The following is an 18,311-nucleotide window of genomic DNA, read 5'->3' as shown; positions in this document are numbered from 1 at the left end:
AGCTAGGAGACTGTTGCAATAATCTAAACGAGAGGATATGAATGCATGGATTAGTTTTTCTGCATCACTAATATTTAATATGTTTCTAATTTTGGCAATGTTGCGCAAGTGAAAGAACGCTACCCTAGTTATATTATTAATATGTGTATCGAACGAGAGATCTGGGTCTATTGTGACGCCCCAGTTCTTTACCTCTGCGCTGGGGGTTATAGTAAAAGAATGTAGATTCAATGCTGCATTATGTATCTTGTCTCTCGCAGCCCTAGACCCAACTATTATCAATTCTGTTTTATCGGCATTTAGTGCTAGAAAGTTACATGCCATCCAATGTTTTATCTCTTCTACACATTTCTCAATCTTACTGTTTGCGCCTAAATCATCGGGTTTTGCCGATAAATATAGCTGAGTGTCGTCTGCGTAGGAATGGAAACTGATGTCATGCTTATGCATAATTTCGCCTAAGGGTAACATGTACAGTGTGAATAGAAGTGGTCCTAGGACTGTCCCTTGTGGGACACCATATTTAACCTGCACAGATTTAGAGGTTTTATTATTAACACTTACACATTGGAAGCGGTCAGTTAAATATGATCTAAACCAGGAGAGTGCGACTCCTTTAATACCTACTGTGTTTTCTAGTCTATCCAGCAAAATGTTGTGGTCTACAGTATCAAAAGCTGCACTAAGATCCAACAGTATAAGGAACGAGACGAGCCCATTATCGGCCGATATTAGTAGATCATTCACTACCCTGAGTAAAGCTGTTTCAGTGCTGTGGTTTGGTCTAAATCCTGATTGGAACTTTTCCTCCTTCAGGATTTCATCAAAAATGCTTTCAAGTCTGCTGTGGCTCGCAGAGTCCATCCGTGGTGTCTTCTTTACTGGTCAATGAGAGCTTTGGCTTCCGCAGCAGATTGGGTGCTCTGAAGACAAATGTCCACATAGAAGGAGTGCTCGACAACGTCGATCAAGTTGGAATTGTCACCACAGTTATCTCGAATGTGGCGTTGGAGAGCATATACAGTACAACAAGGGCTAAATGTAGTGCCGAATGGCAGCACTTGCCATTCATAAATGGTTGGCTCGTCTTCCCTCTGCATGTGCCTCCAGATGAACCTCAGCACTGGTGTGTCAAAGGGCTGCAAATGGATCTGATGGAACATCACCTTTATGTCTCCGCTCACAGCGACCGAGTACTGACGGAATCTCAGGAGGACACCTAGTAGTGAAGGCCCTAGGGTTGGTCCAGGCAACAGGAGCTCATTCAGTGACTGCACCCGGTATTGGAAGGAGCAGTCGAAAACGACCCTGTCCTTTCCATTGTGATGGACCATGTGGTGTGGTATAAACCACGACTCTGGTGACTGACTGGCTTCTTCTGGTGAGACCTTTGCCACATAGCCTGATGCCTCCAGTTTCTGGATCTCAGCACAGTATGACTTAGCTTGTGTAGGGTTCTTAGCCAGCTTCCGCTCTATGCTGCGAAGCCTGGGAAGTACTGCTTCGGCAGGAGCCCAGAGAACCATGTCTGTCGTACGGCGAAGAAGGGGAGTGGCATAGCGCGGAACATCAGCTACTATCACTCTAGTGGTGGCTGTCTGGAGCAGAGTAAGAGCGCGTTGGTCTTCCTTTGAACGAGTGACAACTTTCTCACTGTAGGGCAAGGTGTCCATTTGCCAAAGGCGTTCCACGTTCCTGAGAAGCTCGCTGGAAGCTAAGGCTTTGGTGATATGCAGGCATTGTTGGACCCCAGGTGAGAGATGAACAGTATCGACTGGCCCTTGAAGAGACCAACCCAGCCTAGTGCAAATAGCGACAGGTCCACCTGGTGGTCCTGCATGCACTGGTTGGACTGGAGTGATCAGGTGGGGCATATCAGACCCAATTAGGAGCAGTGGTTGTACGCGGTTCACCGGGCATAAGGGAAGGTCCTTGAGATGTTTGTATTTCTGCTGCAGCACACCGACTGGATAAGTGTGTTCAGCAAGAGCCAACCCTTCAGCAGTGAAGGTGTGGGATATCAGGTGCTTCTCGTATGGTCGCAGTGGTGATGACACTTCCAAGGAGACTGATGCGCCGTTAAGTTGCTTAACGCTCTGGTGCACAGTCTGCAAAGGTAGAGTCTCTGGATGGCTGACGAGGTTGAGCTGTTGCACCACCTGAGGAAGGACAATACTCCTTTCGGACCCGTCATCGAGTACTGCGTAAGTCTCCATCATTTGGTCACCGTTATGAAGGAGGACCTTGATCACCTTCAGCATTACTCTTTGAGACCTGTTGGGCCGATCAAGGTACTCCTTTGTGGGAAGTAGACTGACTGTGTACACCTTCCATTTGGTTTCCTGGACTGACTCATGCAAGATAGTGAGGTGCATCTCCTTGCAGGTTTTACAGGGGCGCTTGAGTGTGCACCGGTCCTCTGGGTGATTGTGTCCGCATTTTCGACACCGTTTACCACCCAGGAGCCACTTTAAGATTTGATCGGTGGTCAACTTCTTGAATTCTTCACAGGAATTAAGGTAGTGGTCCTGACTGTCACAGTATGGACAAAAAGGTTTCAGCTTGGGTTTGGCCTTCATTCGCGTAAGCTCTGCCGAAGATGTCTCCCCCCTTGGTGCCCTGTCAGTTACATTGAAGCATGCAGTTCCTGGCTTCTCTTTAGGTTGAGCAATTCGCTGATCCTTCCTAGCTGGTCGGGGGGTATTTGTCTGATACAGTGCTGCCGCTCTACTGAATATACGCTTTGCTTGTGACTTTGTCTGGAGCCAGGTAGCTAAGTCCAGAAGGGTGTAGGTGCTGTCGGTACAAGTCTGCAGAACACCATATCGCAGGCAATGCTCAACAAAGCCATCACGGTAAGTAGGAGGCATCTTACTGAGCAGAACCACAGTGGAGTTCGTATCCATTCTGTCCTTCAAGTGTCTTTAACATGCCTACCAAGGACTGGACTGATAAGGCTAATGAGTCAAAGGCCTCAGCGTCATCAATCTTTAGAGCAGGCGCATTGAGGATGGCACCTAGCTCACTTTGGATCAACTGTCGTGGTTGCCCGTATTGATCTTGCAGAGCCTGTAGCGCACTAGTGTACGGTGCCGGGTCATACATGTAAGCCTTAGCCAGCTGTAGCGCGCTTGGTAGTTTGATGTGTCCTATCAACACTTGATATGTATATTGCTCACTGAGGTGAAGGCTGCCTCCCAGTACATTGTCTAGTGCAAGCTTAAGCAATGCAAAATCACTCTCCCGACCACTCTCGAACACTGGTAGGGAAGGCCGAGGGATTCCACTTAGTTTCTCGTGCTTCTGAATGTTTACCAGCAGCATTTGTTGATGCGAAACATTTTCTTCTTAGCATTCGAGGCCTCGATAAATTCGTTGTACTCCTTTCCGTGGTGTTTTTGTAAGTGTCTAATCAAGTTTGTTGTATTAAACTTGACAGTTCTGCTACCACCTCATGAGACACTTGCATGACACATGTTACACTCAGCAGTATTGCTTTTTTTCCACTTCGAGTCTGAAGTAGCTCCACACTGCTGACATGTTGACAGCTCACGACAATTGCTCTATCACACGATGACGTGATGCCTGCTGCTCCTACGTGACAAGGTGCTGTATTAGTTTACGGCATGTTGCAAATTTCTTTACGCATTTTTGTAATATTTAATGTATTTAATGTATCGGATTGCGTTTTTAATTAGCTCCCGATAGCCGATCCAGTAATTTAGGCCTGGATCGGGCCGATACCGATACCAAGTATTGGATCGGCGCATCTCAAGTCTGTACTAGAATAGCTAGTAGAACTAGAATTTGTATAACTTTCAGAATCATGTACTTGTTGAATCGCCTGTGTCCAAACTGGAGGTGAGATTCATTGTGAGCTTCCAGACTCTGTCAAAAAGAATTTGGACCGTGAGGAATTCTGTACACAGGTGTTTTCATCCTCTGGTGTCACACTGACCATTTACGCGCCCAGATGGAGAAAGACTGTCTGCATCCTCAGTAGCATGCACAGTATGGTGGAGACTGAGGACACCCGAAAAAAAAGCCCAACACAATCACAGACTACAACAGCCTAAAATGTGGTGTGGATGTCATGGACCAGATGGTGCAAAAGTACACTGTACGTTCAGGAACACGGCGTTGGCCAGTCGCTGTGTTTTATACCATGATTGACATTTCATGCCCGAATGCATATGTGCTTTTTCAGGCATGCACTGGGGTAAAAGAGAGATGGTCGGACTACTTGGTGAAGCTTGCAACAGAACTTGCACAGTCTCATATGGCAGCCAAGGAGGTGTGTAAATTTCTATTTATGAATAATCATTGTTGCATGCTTATTTTATCTTTTATTACTTGCTTTATTACTATTTCATTGTACAGAGCAACACATTTTTTTTACTGTGCATATACCAATAATGTTTTGCACTGGGCTCCGAAAGTACATGGTGACAAAAGTGCATCTCTGCTAATGACATGGCAGAGTCTGAGGAGATGATTAATATGTCATGGTGAACCCTTTCGGTATTCCAGCAAGGGCATCCTTAACCGGTGATGCACCGGTATTGGAGTTGGATAGCATTGCTTCTTGTCGGAAAATAAACATTTATCAATTGTATGAACCACTCTAGGCAGGTTGGTAGAAAATAAGAAAAAAATAAGTTAATGTTTAACCAAGGGCTTTAGAATAAATGGGTTTTACGTTACATGAAAACATTGTTTGCATGCGTGAAAATTAATTTAGGCTTACCTAATCTTTTGAAATAGGCTTTAATTTCCTTATAAACTACAATCAACGATTGAGTACCATTGTGCAGTTATCAGGATTTGACCCTACATTATTTCTTGACGACACATGCCTGATGGTCTCTGGTTACAGAATTCAGTGGTCACGGGAAAAAAACATAATACAAAAAAGTGTCTAACACGGGAAAAAAGCATAATACAAATTCAGAATAAAAGCCAGTGACTTAATCTAAGACAATTGTTTTCTCTTTCAGGAGAGAAACCTATCCCCACTGAATACCATGGACCCAGCACAGCTAAAATGCACAGACGGAGGACAAAAGAGAGAGACTGTTAGAGACTGATAGAAAGATAAGGATTGAGAGTCTGATAAAGAGACAGAGAGACTGAGCGAGAGGCTAATGTGGGGGGAGGCGGGGCTAATGACATTTCCAGATTTTGTGTCCTGTTTGCTTCTGTGGGGTCTGGAACAAGCTCCCTCTTTTTTCATGGCATCCCTCTTTCTCTCCTCATCATCCACTCGTGCTCTCTCTTCTCTCTCTCTGTCTCACTGTTATCCTCGATTCATCTCACATATCTGGTCACTAAGGTCTTTCATTCGTTCAGTTTTCCTTCTCTCTCTCTCAGTCCCTCTGCTATGGTTTGCATAGCGGCTGTGTGTGTGTGTGTGGTTGGGGACCGGGCTGGCTAAAGTCTACCAAGAATCATTCTGATTGGTTCAACCTGTTATAATATACAACCGATGGATTGGCTGAATATGCTGCGGTGTGCGGCGATTAGATTATTTAAAAAATAAATTAATAATAATAATATTCAACCGTGAGAAATTCCATGTGTGGCGTGAGAGCGTGTGAAATCGCTAAATATGCGTGAGTCTCACGCTCAAAGCGTGCATATGACCTGCATATGACCAAGGTCAGCACGTGATTACGCAGGTTTCCCACTGACTGTAAGTCACATTTATCTGCTCTCTGTCTTAATAATCACTTTTTTGTGTTATGTTGGCTGGGAGATGGTTGCAGAGAGTATGTTTTCAGGGTTGCCAACGCTCACGCATTGAGCATGAGACACACGCTTTGACCGTATTCACACGCTCTCACGGCACACTTCCGATATCTCACATCCGAAAAAAAATCTTGTTTATTTATCTGATCCATATCTATGATTCAATGAGTTACTAGTTCGCTCTGGCGCCAACCACCCGCGATCGATAGATTGCGATATAATACTTAATTTGTGTCCATTTTATGTTCACACCCCCCCACCCCCGTCAACAACTTACGTCTCCACCCCCCCCCCCCCCCCCAAGCCTGTGTTTTTAACGCATTGTAAATGGGGTGCCTTAAAATTTTGCATGCATATAAAGGGTGCCACAACTGAAAAAAGGTTGAGAAACACTGCGCTAGACAGTCAGATTTGTTTGGTAAACAACACTTGTTATATTCCAGTGCAATACCGCCCCACGCCAGTAGCTGGCGATCAAGATAATACAGGACCTCCTCTCTGGAACCTCAAGTCCCACACATAGACATAATATAGTGCCTATGGTTGGCAACGAGGTTTGAAATTAATGAAGTAGATCGCTTTCACTGCAAACCCCACTCTGAAAAAAAAATCTTACTTTGATACACTCGTTGATGTTTTGAATAGGCGCCTCAGCAGGACACCTAAGGGTCCTCGAGAACTCACAATATAAAACCACCATCTTGGCCACATTTCAGTCTTTCTTCCAAGCAGGAAAATACTCTTTGCAAGTAGCTATTCTGAAGAGCTGCAGCAATTGGTAAGCATTTGTTTAGATGCTACCGGTTTTTCTATTAAAAACTATCCGTAATTGATGTTTGCCGTTTCTAAAAGCCGGATTGTGAGAGCCTTTTTGACGTGTGGCACCTCTGGCACGTTGAAAATGCACAATTCTGTTAATTTGCCACTACCAGCATTTTCATACGACGTTCATACAACAGTGCTGGGGTAATTTGCATTCCATTAGGCCAGGTAGAGTTGAGCTCATGCTTCTTGTGCGGGCCATATTCAATAGTATTTTCAGAATTTGCTGCGGGCTAATGAAAACTGGTCTAATGGACGTGATGGCCTAATGCAGAGGTGTCCAAACTGCAGCCCACCTCTGCATTAGGCCATCCTTTATGTACATGCAGCCACTACTAGGTAATGCTAAACGGGGGGATGGGTGATGAACTGTGTTGATCCATTGACTCGGATGGAGAAGAAAAACCTTTAAGAAAAATCTGAACGTTAGCTATTTTTGACCAATCAGCAGGTCAGCTTTTGCAGTGAGAACAACCCAAAATTAGCACAAAGGAGGCAGACTTGAGATGTTTTAGAATTATAGTTCAAATGTCTCTGATTTATAACTGAGAGAGATGACCGCAGACATAGGAAACATGTTAATAAAGTGCATAAACTAAACTGCACCAAAGTAAATGGCATATGTGGCTGCATGCTAAGTGAAATAAAATAAAGGTTTCTCACTATAGTACCATATTACAATATTATAAATGTACACAATGGCGGTAAACTGAGATGGGTTCAATGTTTTTAAAATGTTACAGCCATTAGATCGAAATGAGCCGGTACCAGGTAACGGTGAACAGTGATGGGCGGTACTGTGAATGATAATGATTATGTATGTATCCACCTACCTGTGGATAAAAATCCGTCACCATATTTCACTTACTCTGTTGACTTAGAAGCAAAGATGCCAAAGATTTGCAGAACACAGCTTGCTTTGGGCGTGGTCCTCAACCATGTCGACCCCTGTGACTCCGATGGAGAAGAAATAACTCAGATCAGAGTAGTGACACTAAAATCTCTTCTGGTAAGATTTCCTATTTTTGTTTGCCAGTTATGGCTGTTGTTTTTGGAAGACACTGCAAAAAGTACCATCTGGATAAGTTAAAATTGCTCAAGAGTATTCTGTTTCAAGTAGTTGAGGGTTTTTTGTATAAATTTATGTAAAAAATATCTTTACCTATTGGCAGTTTTTCAAAATACAAACCATTTAAAATAAGGAAAAAAAAAACAGCTATTTTGACTAATCAATATGCCACTTATTGCAGTGTGAAAACAATCCTACGTTAGTTCCAAGGAGGCATATTTGAGATGTTTTGGAATTATAATTCAAATATTATAGCAGAGATTGGCGGGTTCACACACGAATAGGCATTTTGGCCTCAATGGGCAAAAACATGCCCAAAATGTCCTTTAGACCTAAAAGTGAAAAGGAGCTTTTTTCTGTGGAAAAAATGTCTACAATAAGTACACAATAAAAAGATTCAATTGAGACACTAAAGGCCCAAAAGGTTCAAAAGCACTTGTATTGGCAAAATGATTTAGATCATAGAACTAAGTCACATGTTGAGATTACCTTTGTGTGCGTTTGTGTGGTAAGCAATACTTTTCAGTCTGTTACAGTATTTTGCCAGTAGATGTTGTACTGTAGCACCCCCGACAGGCCAATTTGAACCAACCTTGGCAGACCTCAAGGACCGCAGCCTATAAAAGGCTTTTAAATTGGGAGTTGATCACTTGCACGGTTTGAGTTATAGCAATATAGGTAATATAGGTCATGTATGCCATGGCCACAAGGATATAATGGGGGGGGGGGGGGGGGAATGGACCCACCTGAAATGTAAGAATCCAAAATTTTTTGCATAATTTATGTATAGTGTAGACATTGTGCCCATACCAATTTTGCAGTCATTGGATCAAATTCCTAGGACTAGTTTGAAAAGTGCTATTTTCAAGCAATTGATTAATGTGAAAAAACTATGCAATTTCAAGTCCTATTTAAAAAGGCAAAGTTGTCAAGTATACTGCAAGGAATCAAATGAATCAAGTTGCGTGTTTCTAAGATTTGGAGGAGCATGCATGATTTTCAGAAATGTTTTGAACCTGTACAGCGTGACTCAGAGTCCTGGGATGAGCATAGTGGTCAGGTTTGACCCCATGATGCTGCATGTAAAGTTTTGGCTTGATGTGACCAATGGTTGATGAGTTTTTTCCATGTTATTGCGCCCCCTCAGGGTACCCGCGGGTCCTTAAAAAGTCTTAAAATGTCTTAAATTTAGTTTTCCATATTCAAGGCCTAAAAATGTCTTAAAATGTCTGGAATTTTATGAGGGGAGGCATTAAATTATTATAAGTGTGTGTTGTTCAGTTGTTCTGGCGCGATGTGAACTTCGAATCTAGCGCTATTGCAGAAAAAAACCGCTCCAGGGTCCTAGTGCTAGATTCCTAGCGTTGGAGTATACAGCCTCAACAACGTCAACAATTCTCGTTCGCCACCCCCCCCCCCCCCCCCCCCCGTCAACGATGTGGAACACACCTGCATCCCCAGTAATAGTATTATTTTTTCTTGTGAGAGGTATTAAAAAGGTCATTAAAAGTCATTGAATTTGAGATTTAAAAATGTGCAGATACCCTGCCCCTATTGGCCAATCGTGGCCAGCTTTGACCTGTGACCTCAGTCATGTTACCTATAAGCATATCAAGTTTCATGAAGATTGGTCAAAGCATTGCTGAGATATAGCTGCTGAAGTAAATTTGGCCACACCTCAGAGCTATTGATTTACATGTGATTGACAAATGTCACAATTTTGTCCATAATTATTGATGAGATTCTTCTGAATACGTTGACACCAAGATTGTGATAATCAGATGAAAAACCAAGGACTAGTAGGCAAAAGTAGGTTTTTCATTCTTACTTAATCATGACTGATTAATCTCCAGCCCAGCCCACACCTGTGTTAATGGAGCAATCACTGAAACAATGTTAGCTAGTCCAAGGCTGCAATGAAGCCTAAAATGTGGTGGTCATGGACCAGATGTTAAAGTACACTGTACGTTCAGGAACACAGCGTTAGCCATGATTGACATTTCAGCACTGAATGCATATGTGCTTTTTCAGGCATGCACTGGAGTAAGAGAGATGGTCGGACTTCTTGGTGAAGCTTGCAACAGAACTTGCACAGTCTCGTATTGCAGCCAAGGAGGTGTGTGAATTTCTATTTATGAATAATCATTGTTGCATGCTTATTTTGTCTTTTTTATTACTTGCTTTATTACTATTTCATTGTACAGAGCAACATGTTTCTTTACTGTGCATATACCAATAAAGTCTCTTGTGATGTTTTGCACTGGGCTCCGAAAGTACATGGTGACAAAAGTGCATCTCTGCTAATGACATGGCGGAGTCTGAGGAGATGATTAGTATTTCATGGCGAACCCTTTCGGTATTCTGGTGAGGGCATCCTTAACCGGTGATGCACTGGTATCGGTGACCATCGACTTCGGTTCAAGAGACTCATAAATATTGGAGTTGGATTGCATTGCTTCTTGTTGGAAAATAAACGTTTATAAATCGTACGAACCACCCTAGGCATTTGTTGTTAGAAAGTAAGAAAAAAATAAGTTAACGTTTAACCAAGGGCTTTAGAATCAATGGGTTCAGTGGTCACATGTCCAACACAGGAAACAAGCATAATACAAATTCAGAATAAAAGCTGGTGACTGTTAATCTAAGACAATCGTTTTCTCTTTCAGTGGACATAGTCCATGCATCCTGGGGATGAGGTACGTGATTGACTAAGTCTTGAATCTGGAGTCTGAAGGTTTCCTCCTGTGATGTTTTTGCACTGGGCTCTGAATGTCTGTGGCGACAGAAGTGCACCTCTACTCTTGACATGGTGGAGTCTGAATGGGGGGATGTTATAGAAACTGACTCAATAGCTTTATCACCATACTTTGTAAATATGCAGGCGGGGCTAATTCTGTCTTGGAATTTTGTTTCAGGTGACGTGCTCTTGACACCCATGGCTGAGGTTCTGTGATGAAAGTCTGTAGTGTCATTATCCTGGTCTACATGGTCACGCATCTATTAAAGCTATAACCAGCTTCCAAGGTCTGTACTATAATAGCCGGCTTATGGTTTATATAACTTTCAGAATCATGTACTTGTTGAATCACCTGTGTCCAAACTGGAGGCGAGCTTCGTAGTGAGCTTCCAGACTCTGTCGAAAAACATTTGGACCGTGAGGAATTCAGTACACGGGTGTTTTCATCCTCTGGTCACACTGACCGTTTACGCACCCAGGTGGAGAAAGACTGTCTGCATCCTCAGTAGCATGCACCGTATGGTGGAGACCGGAGACACCTGAGAAAGCCTAACACAATCAGACTACAACAGCCTAAAATGTGGTGTGGATGTCATGGACCAGATGTTGTGAAAGTACACTGTACATTCAGGAACGTCTCATATGGCAGCCAAGGAGGTGTGTAAATTTCTATTTAGGAATACCTATTGTTGCATGCTTATTTTATCTTTTACTTGCTTTATTACTATTTCATTGTACAGAGCAACACATATTTTTTTTTTACTGTGCATATACCAATAAAGTCTCTCGTGATGTTTTGCACTGGGCTCCGAAAATACATGGTGACAAAAGTGCATCTCTGCTAATGACATGGCGGAGTCTGAGGAGATGATTAGTATTTCATGGCGAACCCTTTCGGTATTCCGGTGAGGGCATCCTTAACCGGTGATGCACCGGTATTGGTGACCATCGACTTCTGTTCAAGAGACTCATAAATATTGGAGTTGAGTGTTGCTTCTTATCGGAAAAGAAATGTTTTATCAATCGTATGAGAACCACCCTAGGCATTTGTTGAAAGTAAGAAAAAAATAAGTTGACATTTAACCAAGGGCTTTCAGGGTACCCGCGGGTCCTTAAAAAGTCTTAAAATGTCTTAAATTTAGTTTTCCATATTCAAGGCCTAAAAATGTCTTAAAATGTCTGGAATTTTATGAGGGGAGGCATTAAATAATTTTAAGTGTGTGGTGTTCAGTTGTTCTGGCGCGATGTGAACTTTGCCGAATCTAGCGCTAGGACCATGCAGAAAATAACCGCTCCAGGGTCCTAGTGCTAGCTTTCTAGCGCTGGAGTATACGGCCTCAACAACATCAACAATTTTCGTTCGCATGATGGTCTCTGGTTACAGAATTCAGTGGTCACAGATGTTTAACATGGGAAACAAGCAAAATACAAATTCAGAATAAAAGCCAGTGACTTAATCTAAGACAATTGTTTTCTCTTTCAGGGGACATCGTCCATGCATCCTGGGGATGAGGTACGTGATTGACTAAGTCTTGAATCTGGAGTCTGAAGGTTTCCTCCTGTGATGTTTTTGCACTGGGCTCTGAATGTCTGTGGCGACAGAAGTGCACCTCTACTCTTGACATGGTGGAGTCTGAATGGGGGGATGTTATAGAAACTGACTCAATAGCTTTATCACCATACTTTGTAAATATGCAGGCGGGGCTAATTCTGTCTTGGAATTTTGTTTCAGGTGACATGCTCTTGACACCCATGGCTGAGGCTCTGTGAAGAAATTCTGTAGTGTCATTATCCTGGTCTACATGGTCACACATCTATTAAAGCTATAACCAGCCCCACCCCCACCCCATTGGTGCTTTGTTTAAAGATTTATTCTGTACCTGGTCACGTGACCTGGAAATATGTCATGACACTTGCTGCGTGTCCTCCCAACTGGGGCCTGTAGCTGTGGTTCCTGCTGTGGGTGTGGTCATGCGGGTGACGACGCTCCAGGTGACTGCTAGCCATGCCGGTTGGGCAGATGGCAGAAGCGTGTAGCTACCACGTCCACTTGCACGCACGTCCCATCACCTCACTTTTTCACTCCTGTTCCATGTGCCGTGCTGGACAAGCGTGACATGTGGGGGAGGGGGTTTTGGACTGGCCTCTGGGCGTGTGCAATATGTTGACTATATTATGGTGGTGTCCTTATTAATATTCATAATGCATAATCTTATGAGCCTAATTGCACAGCGTGGCTTCAAGCATTCTAAATGAAGTTGCAGTCTATTGAATAAACAACTTTGGTCAGTTGGGTCACCTAGCCTATAAATATTTAGTGGGGTCAGTTGCAGCATATACTGTAACTGATGGTGGCTTTGGCCAAGCCTGACTGCAGAGCGGACATCCAGCCTTTAACACCTGATCCAGCACATTCAGGATTGCAACAGACATTTGGTATATATGAAAACGCTATACTAACCCCTGCTGCATGTGTAGAGATGCAATGATGTAAACTTGTATTTATATGTACCAAGTTGTTCTGAATTCAAATAAATCTGAAGAAAACTATTTGTCCAGTTGGTGGTGGTTTTGATGTTCTTCCCCTACCTGAGAGCTGTTCAATGTGGTACAAGATCTTTTCTCAGTTGCCAAATGGCTGTTGCCATGGGTGCTAAATGCTAATGCTAAAGTAAGGGTGGGAGGGACTGGGTTCTAGGATTGAGCCAATCATGTCTCCAGTAGTTGTACTTGTTTCCTGTCCTATTTTTGTGCACCCCAACTACCTGTTCTGGTTCATGAGCTGTGGAGGTGGTGGGGTCCTGAGGAGGTCCAGCTGTGTGGGGGTTCTGCAGGAGCTGGTGATGGAACACTCAGTGGACACCCCCCAGTGATCAGCTCCCCGCTGTTGAAAAGAACCCCTTCCATCTCTGAACAATCCAAAACAAAGCTCGAACCACTCGGCCTTATTCCTGCATCTTTATTATATCTCTAATAACTTTTATTCATTTCTTAAAACATTTGTAATTCATATATGTATATGAATGTGTATATGTGGGTCACATATACATATATTCTGTTAATAACCTTTTGTCTCTTCAAAGTTAAGTCTCTTCCATCTTTTTTTTTTCCAAAGGAAACTAAACAGATGCTTTCTGCACACCCCGCTCAGTAAACGCTCCATCAGGTGCTCATTGTCCTGGTGGCTACGTTTCTAACAGCTTGGGCTCTATATGTACCCCAATAAGTTTCCACCAGGCTGTGAGATGATGGATATTCCTAATCTTCTCAATTCAAATCTCACCTGAGGCTATGCATTTGCTAGAGAGGTGTGCTCTCCTGTAGGATTAGAATACGCACTTTTGTGGTATGTTGGTTTAAGGATGTAACTGCATCACTGCTGTGTGGTGACTCCCAGATCAATTGTAAGCCTGCTGCTAATGAGTATATCATTACAACCAATACTGAAATTTCTCCATGTCAAGAGCCTGCCCTGAATCATCTTTCTCTTACCGCAACCCTTCCTACAGGAAGGGTGAGAAGGACTCGCCCCAGTGGTGGAGACACTGAAGGACATAGCAGGGTCTGGACGATAGGGGGCAATAAACTCTGGTCTAACTGCTTTAGAAGACAAATATATTTCTGAGGCTAGCAAACTAAGAACATGGAACAAAAATGTCTGCACAAAACCAGATAGACCTGCAACAGGATGTGCAGAAAGCATTAGGCATTAATAACAAACATAGTTTTTTCATCATGTTAAACATTATTTGGAAGACAGAGATTCTGTAGAACTTCTTTTTCTTTACATCTCAAACCATATTTAGGATGATCATGTATTTCATTGTCCTGTTATCGGCAACTATAACGCCACCCTCCAGCCTCCTGGAAACCACTACGCTTTGCTAAACTTATATCTGACAAGTGGATCTTTCTCCTTCTCTGTAGGAAATAACCAGAGGAAGGGGCTGCGTGAGAAATTCAAAGGCAGGGAACGGAGTCTTCACACCCGTAATAAAATGAATGTCAAAGATAAATGGAGAAACCCTTCCGATGATCTTATGCAGTCCGTACTGTAGGATTATTACTTCACCAAAGCAAAGGAATTAAGATGGAAAAGCCCTTTTTTTCACTGATTGAGCAAATGTGTGTGATGGCTGAAGGTTCTGCAGCCGGTGGACAGCAGCGTTGGTTCCGGCCCACCACACACCCCACGCGACACTTCTGTGTGGGAGACAGTGCCTCGCTTTCAAAATAATGTATGTCACCATGGTGACTGAAGATAGTGGTCTCACTGATAGTCATTGCATATACTGACATTCCATAATTCATGGTGTGATGATGTGGTCAAAACGAGAGCAGGATGGCAACGTTTGAGGCCGTTACGTGATTGTACCGCTGAAACCCGTCCCAACACAAGCCTAGCAAAGTGAATTCCAGTCACAATGAATGTTGACATTTCTTTGTGATCAAAATAAAAGCATAAACATGGCAAAAATAAAATTGAAATGCTATCATAATAAATCTGAAATGCAATCAAAGGAAAATCTTCCTGCTCTTCTTTGCCATAGAAATGAAAACTGTAACCAAATAACACAGCAATGTGGTAGATAACCGGGAGGACCATGAGAACAATGACTGCACTAAAGAACAAGAAATCTCTTTTTATAACAATAGGAGCATCTCAGTCCCATTTAAGGTTTAAAAATCGTCTTAAGAACAATCATCATATTAAAACAGATATAAGCACGGATCCCGCGAAACCTGATGAACCCGGGTCACACGTTCCACTTCATCTCCCACGAAAGAGTGTTTATTGGCTAAGGTAAAAGGGGCGTGGCTAGGGCAAAAGGGGCGTGGCACTGGAAGAGAGCTTTGGCCTGTTCACCCTCTCCCTCACTTTCTGTTCCGTCTCCCTTATGGACAGGTGTTAGGTTGACTGGCGTAGTAGGTTTCTTCTCTGCATTGAGAGTCTCTCCTAAGAATGATGATACAGTTCCAGTATTTCCTCACCGTCGATGTCTTTCCTCTAAATGTTTTTTGTTTGGTTATTTTTTGTTTGTTTTTTTGGGGTTTTTTTTTTTGCATTTTATTGTCATTTAGCTCAGATCCATATGATAATATTGAGGTGTCCCATATTTCTATATTTCGAGTATAAATAAATGGTCTGTGTTCATATTTGTGGATACAGAATATAGAGGTGTGTTTGGCCTTGTATTTGTGTATTTATGTGTGTGTGTGTGTGTGAACCTGTTTTTTTTTGTGTGTGTTTTACAGGGTGTATGTGTCTATTCTCTTGGTCTGGGCACTTATTTTTTGCTACGGGTTTGTAATACAGTGACCAGTCTGTGTGTGTATACATACGTACATTATATATATATATATATATATATATATATATATACATACACCTATGTATACATACATATATAGACATGACAAGGTAAAGAATAAAGAAATAACTACAACATCAGCACAAGACCCAAGCAGAGGTTTGGCAAAAGCCTCCAACAGGTGAGGTAAAAACAGACAACAGCATTAGTGTCTCTAATAAGCCATTCATCACTCTCTCTTTCTCTCTATCACTGTCTCTTTAACTCTCTCTCTTTCTTACACACACACACACACACACACACACTGCAGAAATACAACACATCAGACTCTCATCATGTAAATGCTAGGCAGTACACTGGCCACTGTTTCAAAGACTTCCACCGTCATACTGCTGGCGTCACTCCATAGGTCGGACGGCACCAATCAGCTTCTCTCTTCAATCAGGGATCTACCAATCAGGCAGTATCTGAGCCTCCTATGCCAATGCTCAGTTTTTGTTCCTCAGCTGGGTGTTTGGTCAAGGAGTCAAACAAATCCACTCCAGAATGGGACAGTAAGGCATAGAGTCACCAGCAATATGGACTCAACCCAAAGAGAAAAAGAGAAAGACAGCAATGGAGGACTCAATATCATGCTTTCTCCCTATCTCTTCTGTACCACAAAATCATAAATAAATAATAAAAAGTAATAATCTCAAAATATTTGGCTCAGTTATACATGGTTTTATATATATATATATATATATATATATATATATATATATATATATATATATATATATATATATATATATATATATGAGATTCCCTGTTTCTGTATTGATCGCTTCAGGCCTTTCTTTGATGAGTGTCCCTACATGAGTGTATGGGTGTGTTCCACGTGTGTTTGTGAGCGTGTGATGAGTGTTTGTGTTGGGTTCTGGTGGGCCTGGGCTTGGCTAATCCTCATTCTCCCTTCCTCCATCTGTCTGGCTTCCCCGCCTCCTCCGTCTCCGCTGGGCCTGGCTGAAGACGGCTTCCCCTCGGCCTGCTCTGGACGTGGCGTAGCCTTGGGTGGCTGTAAAGCTACACCCTCCAGTCTCTCTCCATCCTCTCAGCGGCGGGAACCCTCATCCTTCACTCGCTCTGTCCGTCCGTTCCCGAGGGGAGAGAGACGAAACGAGGAAAGAACTAGAGGACAGCCTGATACAGGAGGGAAAGTGTAGAGTCTTTACATCCATGAACTACCGCTCTTGCAATCTCCATCCCTCCAACCCCCCCCCCCCCCCTCTCTCTCTCACACACACACACACCTTCCCTTCCCCCCATTCATTCCTTCAGCTCATGCAGTGGTCAAATCCCAGATGATTGTTCATTCACGCCCCATCTCTGGCCCCACCCCCCACCCCCCACCTCTCCACCAATCTGCCTGTCTGCCTCACCTGTCCATAACCCTCCTGAGCGCTCTCTCTATATTCATGCGGTGGCCCACCCGGGTGACCCCCAGGTCCAGGTAGTCCTCCTTGGTGAGAGAGGGCAGGTGTGTGCCATCAATCTCGTTGTCTAGGAAACGCTCCCTGTGCTCGCCCAGGTTCAGGTAGGCCAGCCAATCGGCAACGTCGTACTTGGTCCAGTATGGGAGAGGCTTGGAGGCGAAGGGTTTTGAGGGGGAGGGAGGTGGTAGGTGGGGGTAACTCAGGCAGGTGGGCGGAGGAACTGAATGCAGGGGCGGGGATGAGGTCCCTGAAAGGAAATGGGTGGGTGACAGGGAGCGAGAGACTACCAGAGATGAGTTTGGAGGTGGAGGTGCCCCAGAGGGGGCAAACAGAGGAGGGGAGGGGGAAAAGTAGGGGTCACCCAGGGGATTGGCAGGTGACGGCGGGGTAATAGAACCCCGGAGATCATATAGGCTGCTGTAGAGGGGTGTGGTTGGAAGGATGGGGAGGGAAGAGGGGCGAGGTGGGCCCAGTTTGGGCCGGTCGGAGGGTGAGATGAGGGGGCTGGGGGCTCGTCTGCGCTGGGCGTGGTGAGACTCCGCTTTGCGGGACTCTCTGCTGGGAATGAATTGGAACTCAAGGGCCTTGGCACGGTAGGCAGGCCGGTGCTTGGGTGAGGTGGGGTACGGGGCATAGGCGGAGGGCGAGACGGGCGAGTGCGAGCGGGCCGCAGGCTGGGTGGGGGTGGTGGAGGGCTGCGGGGAGGGCGAGCGCGCCCAGTTGGAGTAGAGCTGAGGCTGAGACGAGGCCGTAGGAGACGGGGACAGGGCCGGTTGGGATAGCGGAGACGGAGAGGGAGAGCGTGCCGACGGTGGGCTCAAGGCTCCTGTGGAATCCTCCGAGAACCTGACCCAAGAGGGATAAAGAGAGAAAGATTAGAGGGAGGGATTAAAAGAAGAGATTAAAAAGCCTATAAAGAGGAGAAAAGGATGCTAGGAGAGAGAGGGGGGGGGAGGAGAAAGAATATACAGAGAATTATCACAGTTACCTGTGTCTGATGATGGACAAACAGATGTACATGGACAGTAGGGATAAAGGCAGAAATAAACAAAGACACAGTTTAAACACACACACAGTGTGAAGGTTAAAACATGCAAATAGTGTTTAACACACATAGTGACCCAGTACGCCTTCAGTGTACAGACCGA

The 18,311-nt window shown here is 44.0% G+C and overlaps 1 protein-coding gene, 1 long non-coding RNA gene and 5 other non-coding genes across 9 annotated transcripts in view; 6 read left to right on the top strand and 1 right to left on the bottom strand.

Moving 5' to 3' along the window:
• The first annotated feature begins 4,403 nt into the window (after positions 1 to 4,403).
• Positions 4,404 to 4,494, top strand: LOC143509009 (small nucleolar RNA SNORD88). The gene has a single exon (XR_013129585.1). It is a non-coding gene; the product is annotated as a small nucleolar RNA SNORD88 (small nucleolar RNA).
• A 1,723-nt stretch (positions 4,495 to 6,217) lies between these two features.
• LOC143507569 (uncharacterized) lies at positions 6,218 to 12,934 on the top strand. Of its 2 annotated transcripts, none has more exons than XR_013128836.1 (8): positions 6,218 to 6,526; positions 7,455 to 7,579; positions 9,671 to 9,755; positions 10,306 to 10,335; positions 10,555 to 10,663; positions 10,856 to 11,033; positions 11,860 to 11,889; positions 12,109 to 12,934. It is a non-coding gene; the product is annotated as an uncharacterized LOC143507569 (long non-coding RNA). The 2 variants fall into 2 exon arrangements; XR_013128830.1 differs by having other exon boundaries at positions 6,229 to 6,526; positions 7,452 to 7,579.
• On the top strand, positions 9,879 to 9,968 carry LOC143509004 (small nucleolar RNA SNORD88). Its single transcript, XR_013129580.1, has one exon. It is a non-coding gene; the product is annotated as a small nucleolar RNA SNORD88 (small nucleolar RNA).
• LOC143509008 (small nucleolar RNA SNORD88) lies at positions 10,376 to 10,468 on the top strand. Its single transcript, XR_013129584.1, has one exon. It is a non-coding gene; the product is annotated as a small nucleolar RNA SNORD88 (small nucleolar RNA).
• On the top strand, positions 11,157 to 11,246 carry LOC143509003 (small nucleolar RNA SNORD88). The gene has a single exon (XR_013129579.1). It is a non-coding gene; the product is annotated as a small nucleolar RNA SNORD88 (small nucleolar RNA).
• LOC143509007 (small nucleolar RNA SNORD88) lies at positions 11,930 to 12,022 on the top strand. The gene has a single exon (XR_013129583.1). It is a non-coding gene; the product is annotated as a small nucleolar RNA SNORD88 (small nucleolar RNA).
• A 381-nt stretch (positions 12,935 to 13,315) lies between the features above and the next one.
• shank1 (SH3 and multiple ankyrin repeat domains 1) overlaps positions 13,316 to 18,311 on the bottom strand; it is a 113,756-nt gene continuing 108,760 nt past the window's right edge. For both annotated transcript variants that reach the window (XM_076996572.1, XM_076996573.1), the window contains 2 exons: positions 17,110 to 18,009; positions 13,316 to 16,870 (listed from right to left, as the gene is read on the bottom strand). In XM_076996572.1, coding sequence (XP_076852687.1) covers positions 16,798 to 16,870; positions 17,110 to 18,009 — 973 coding nt within the window. In that variant the 3' untranslated portion in view covers positions 13,316 to 16,797. The remainder of the gene's footprint in view (positions 16,871 to 17,109; positions 18,010 to 18,311) is intronic.

The sequence above is a fragment of the Brachyhypopomus gauderio genome, chromosome 2, assembly GCF_052324685.1.
Source record: "Brachyhypopomus gauderio isolate BG-103 chromosome 2, BGAUD_0.2, whole genome shotgun sequence".
Lineage (NCBI taxonomy): Eukaryota > Metazoa > Chordata > Actinopteri > Gymnotiformes > Hypopomidae > Brachyhypopomus > Brachyhypopomus gauderio.
Note: the sequence above shows the minus strand (reverse complement) of the source record. Positions and strands in the feature narration are given on the sequence as shown.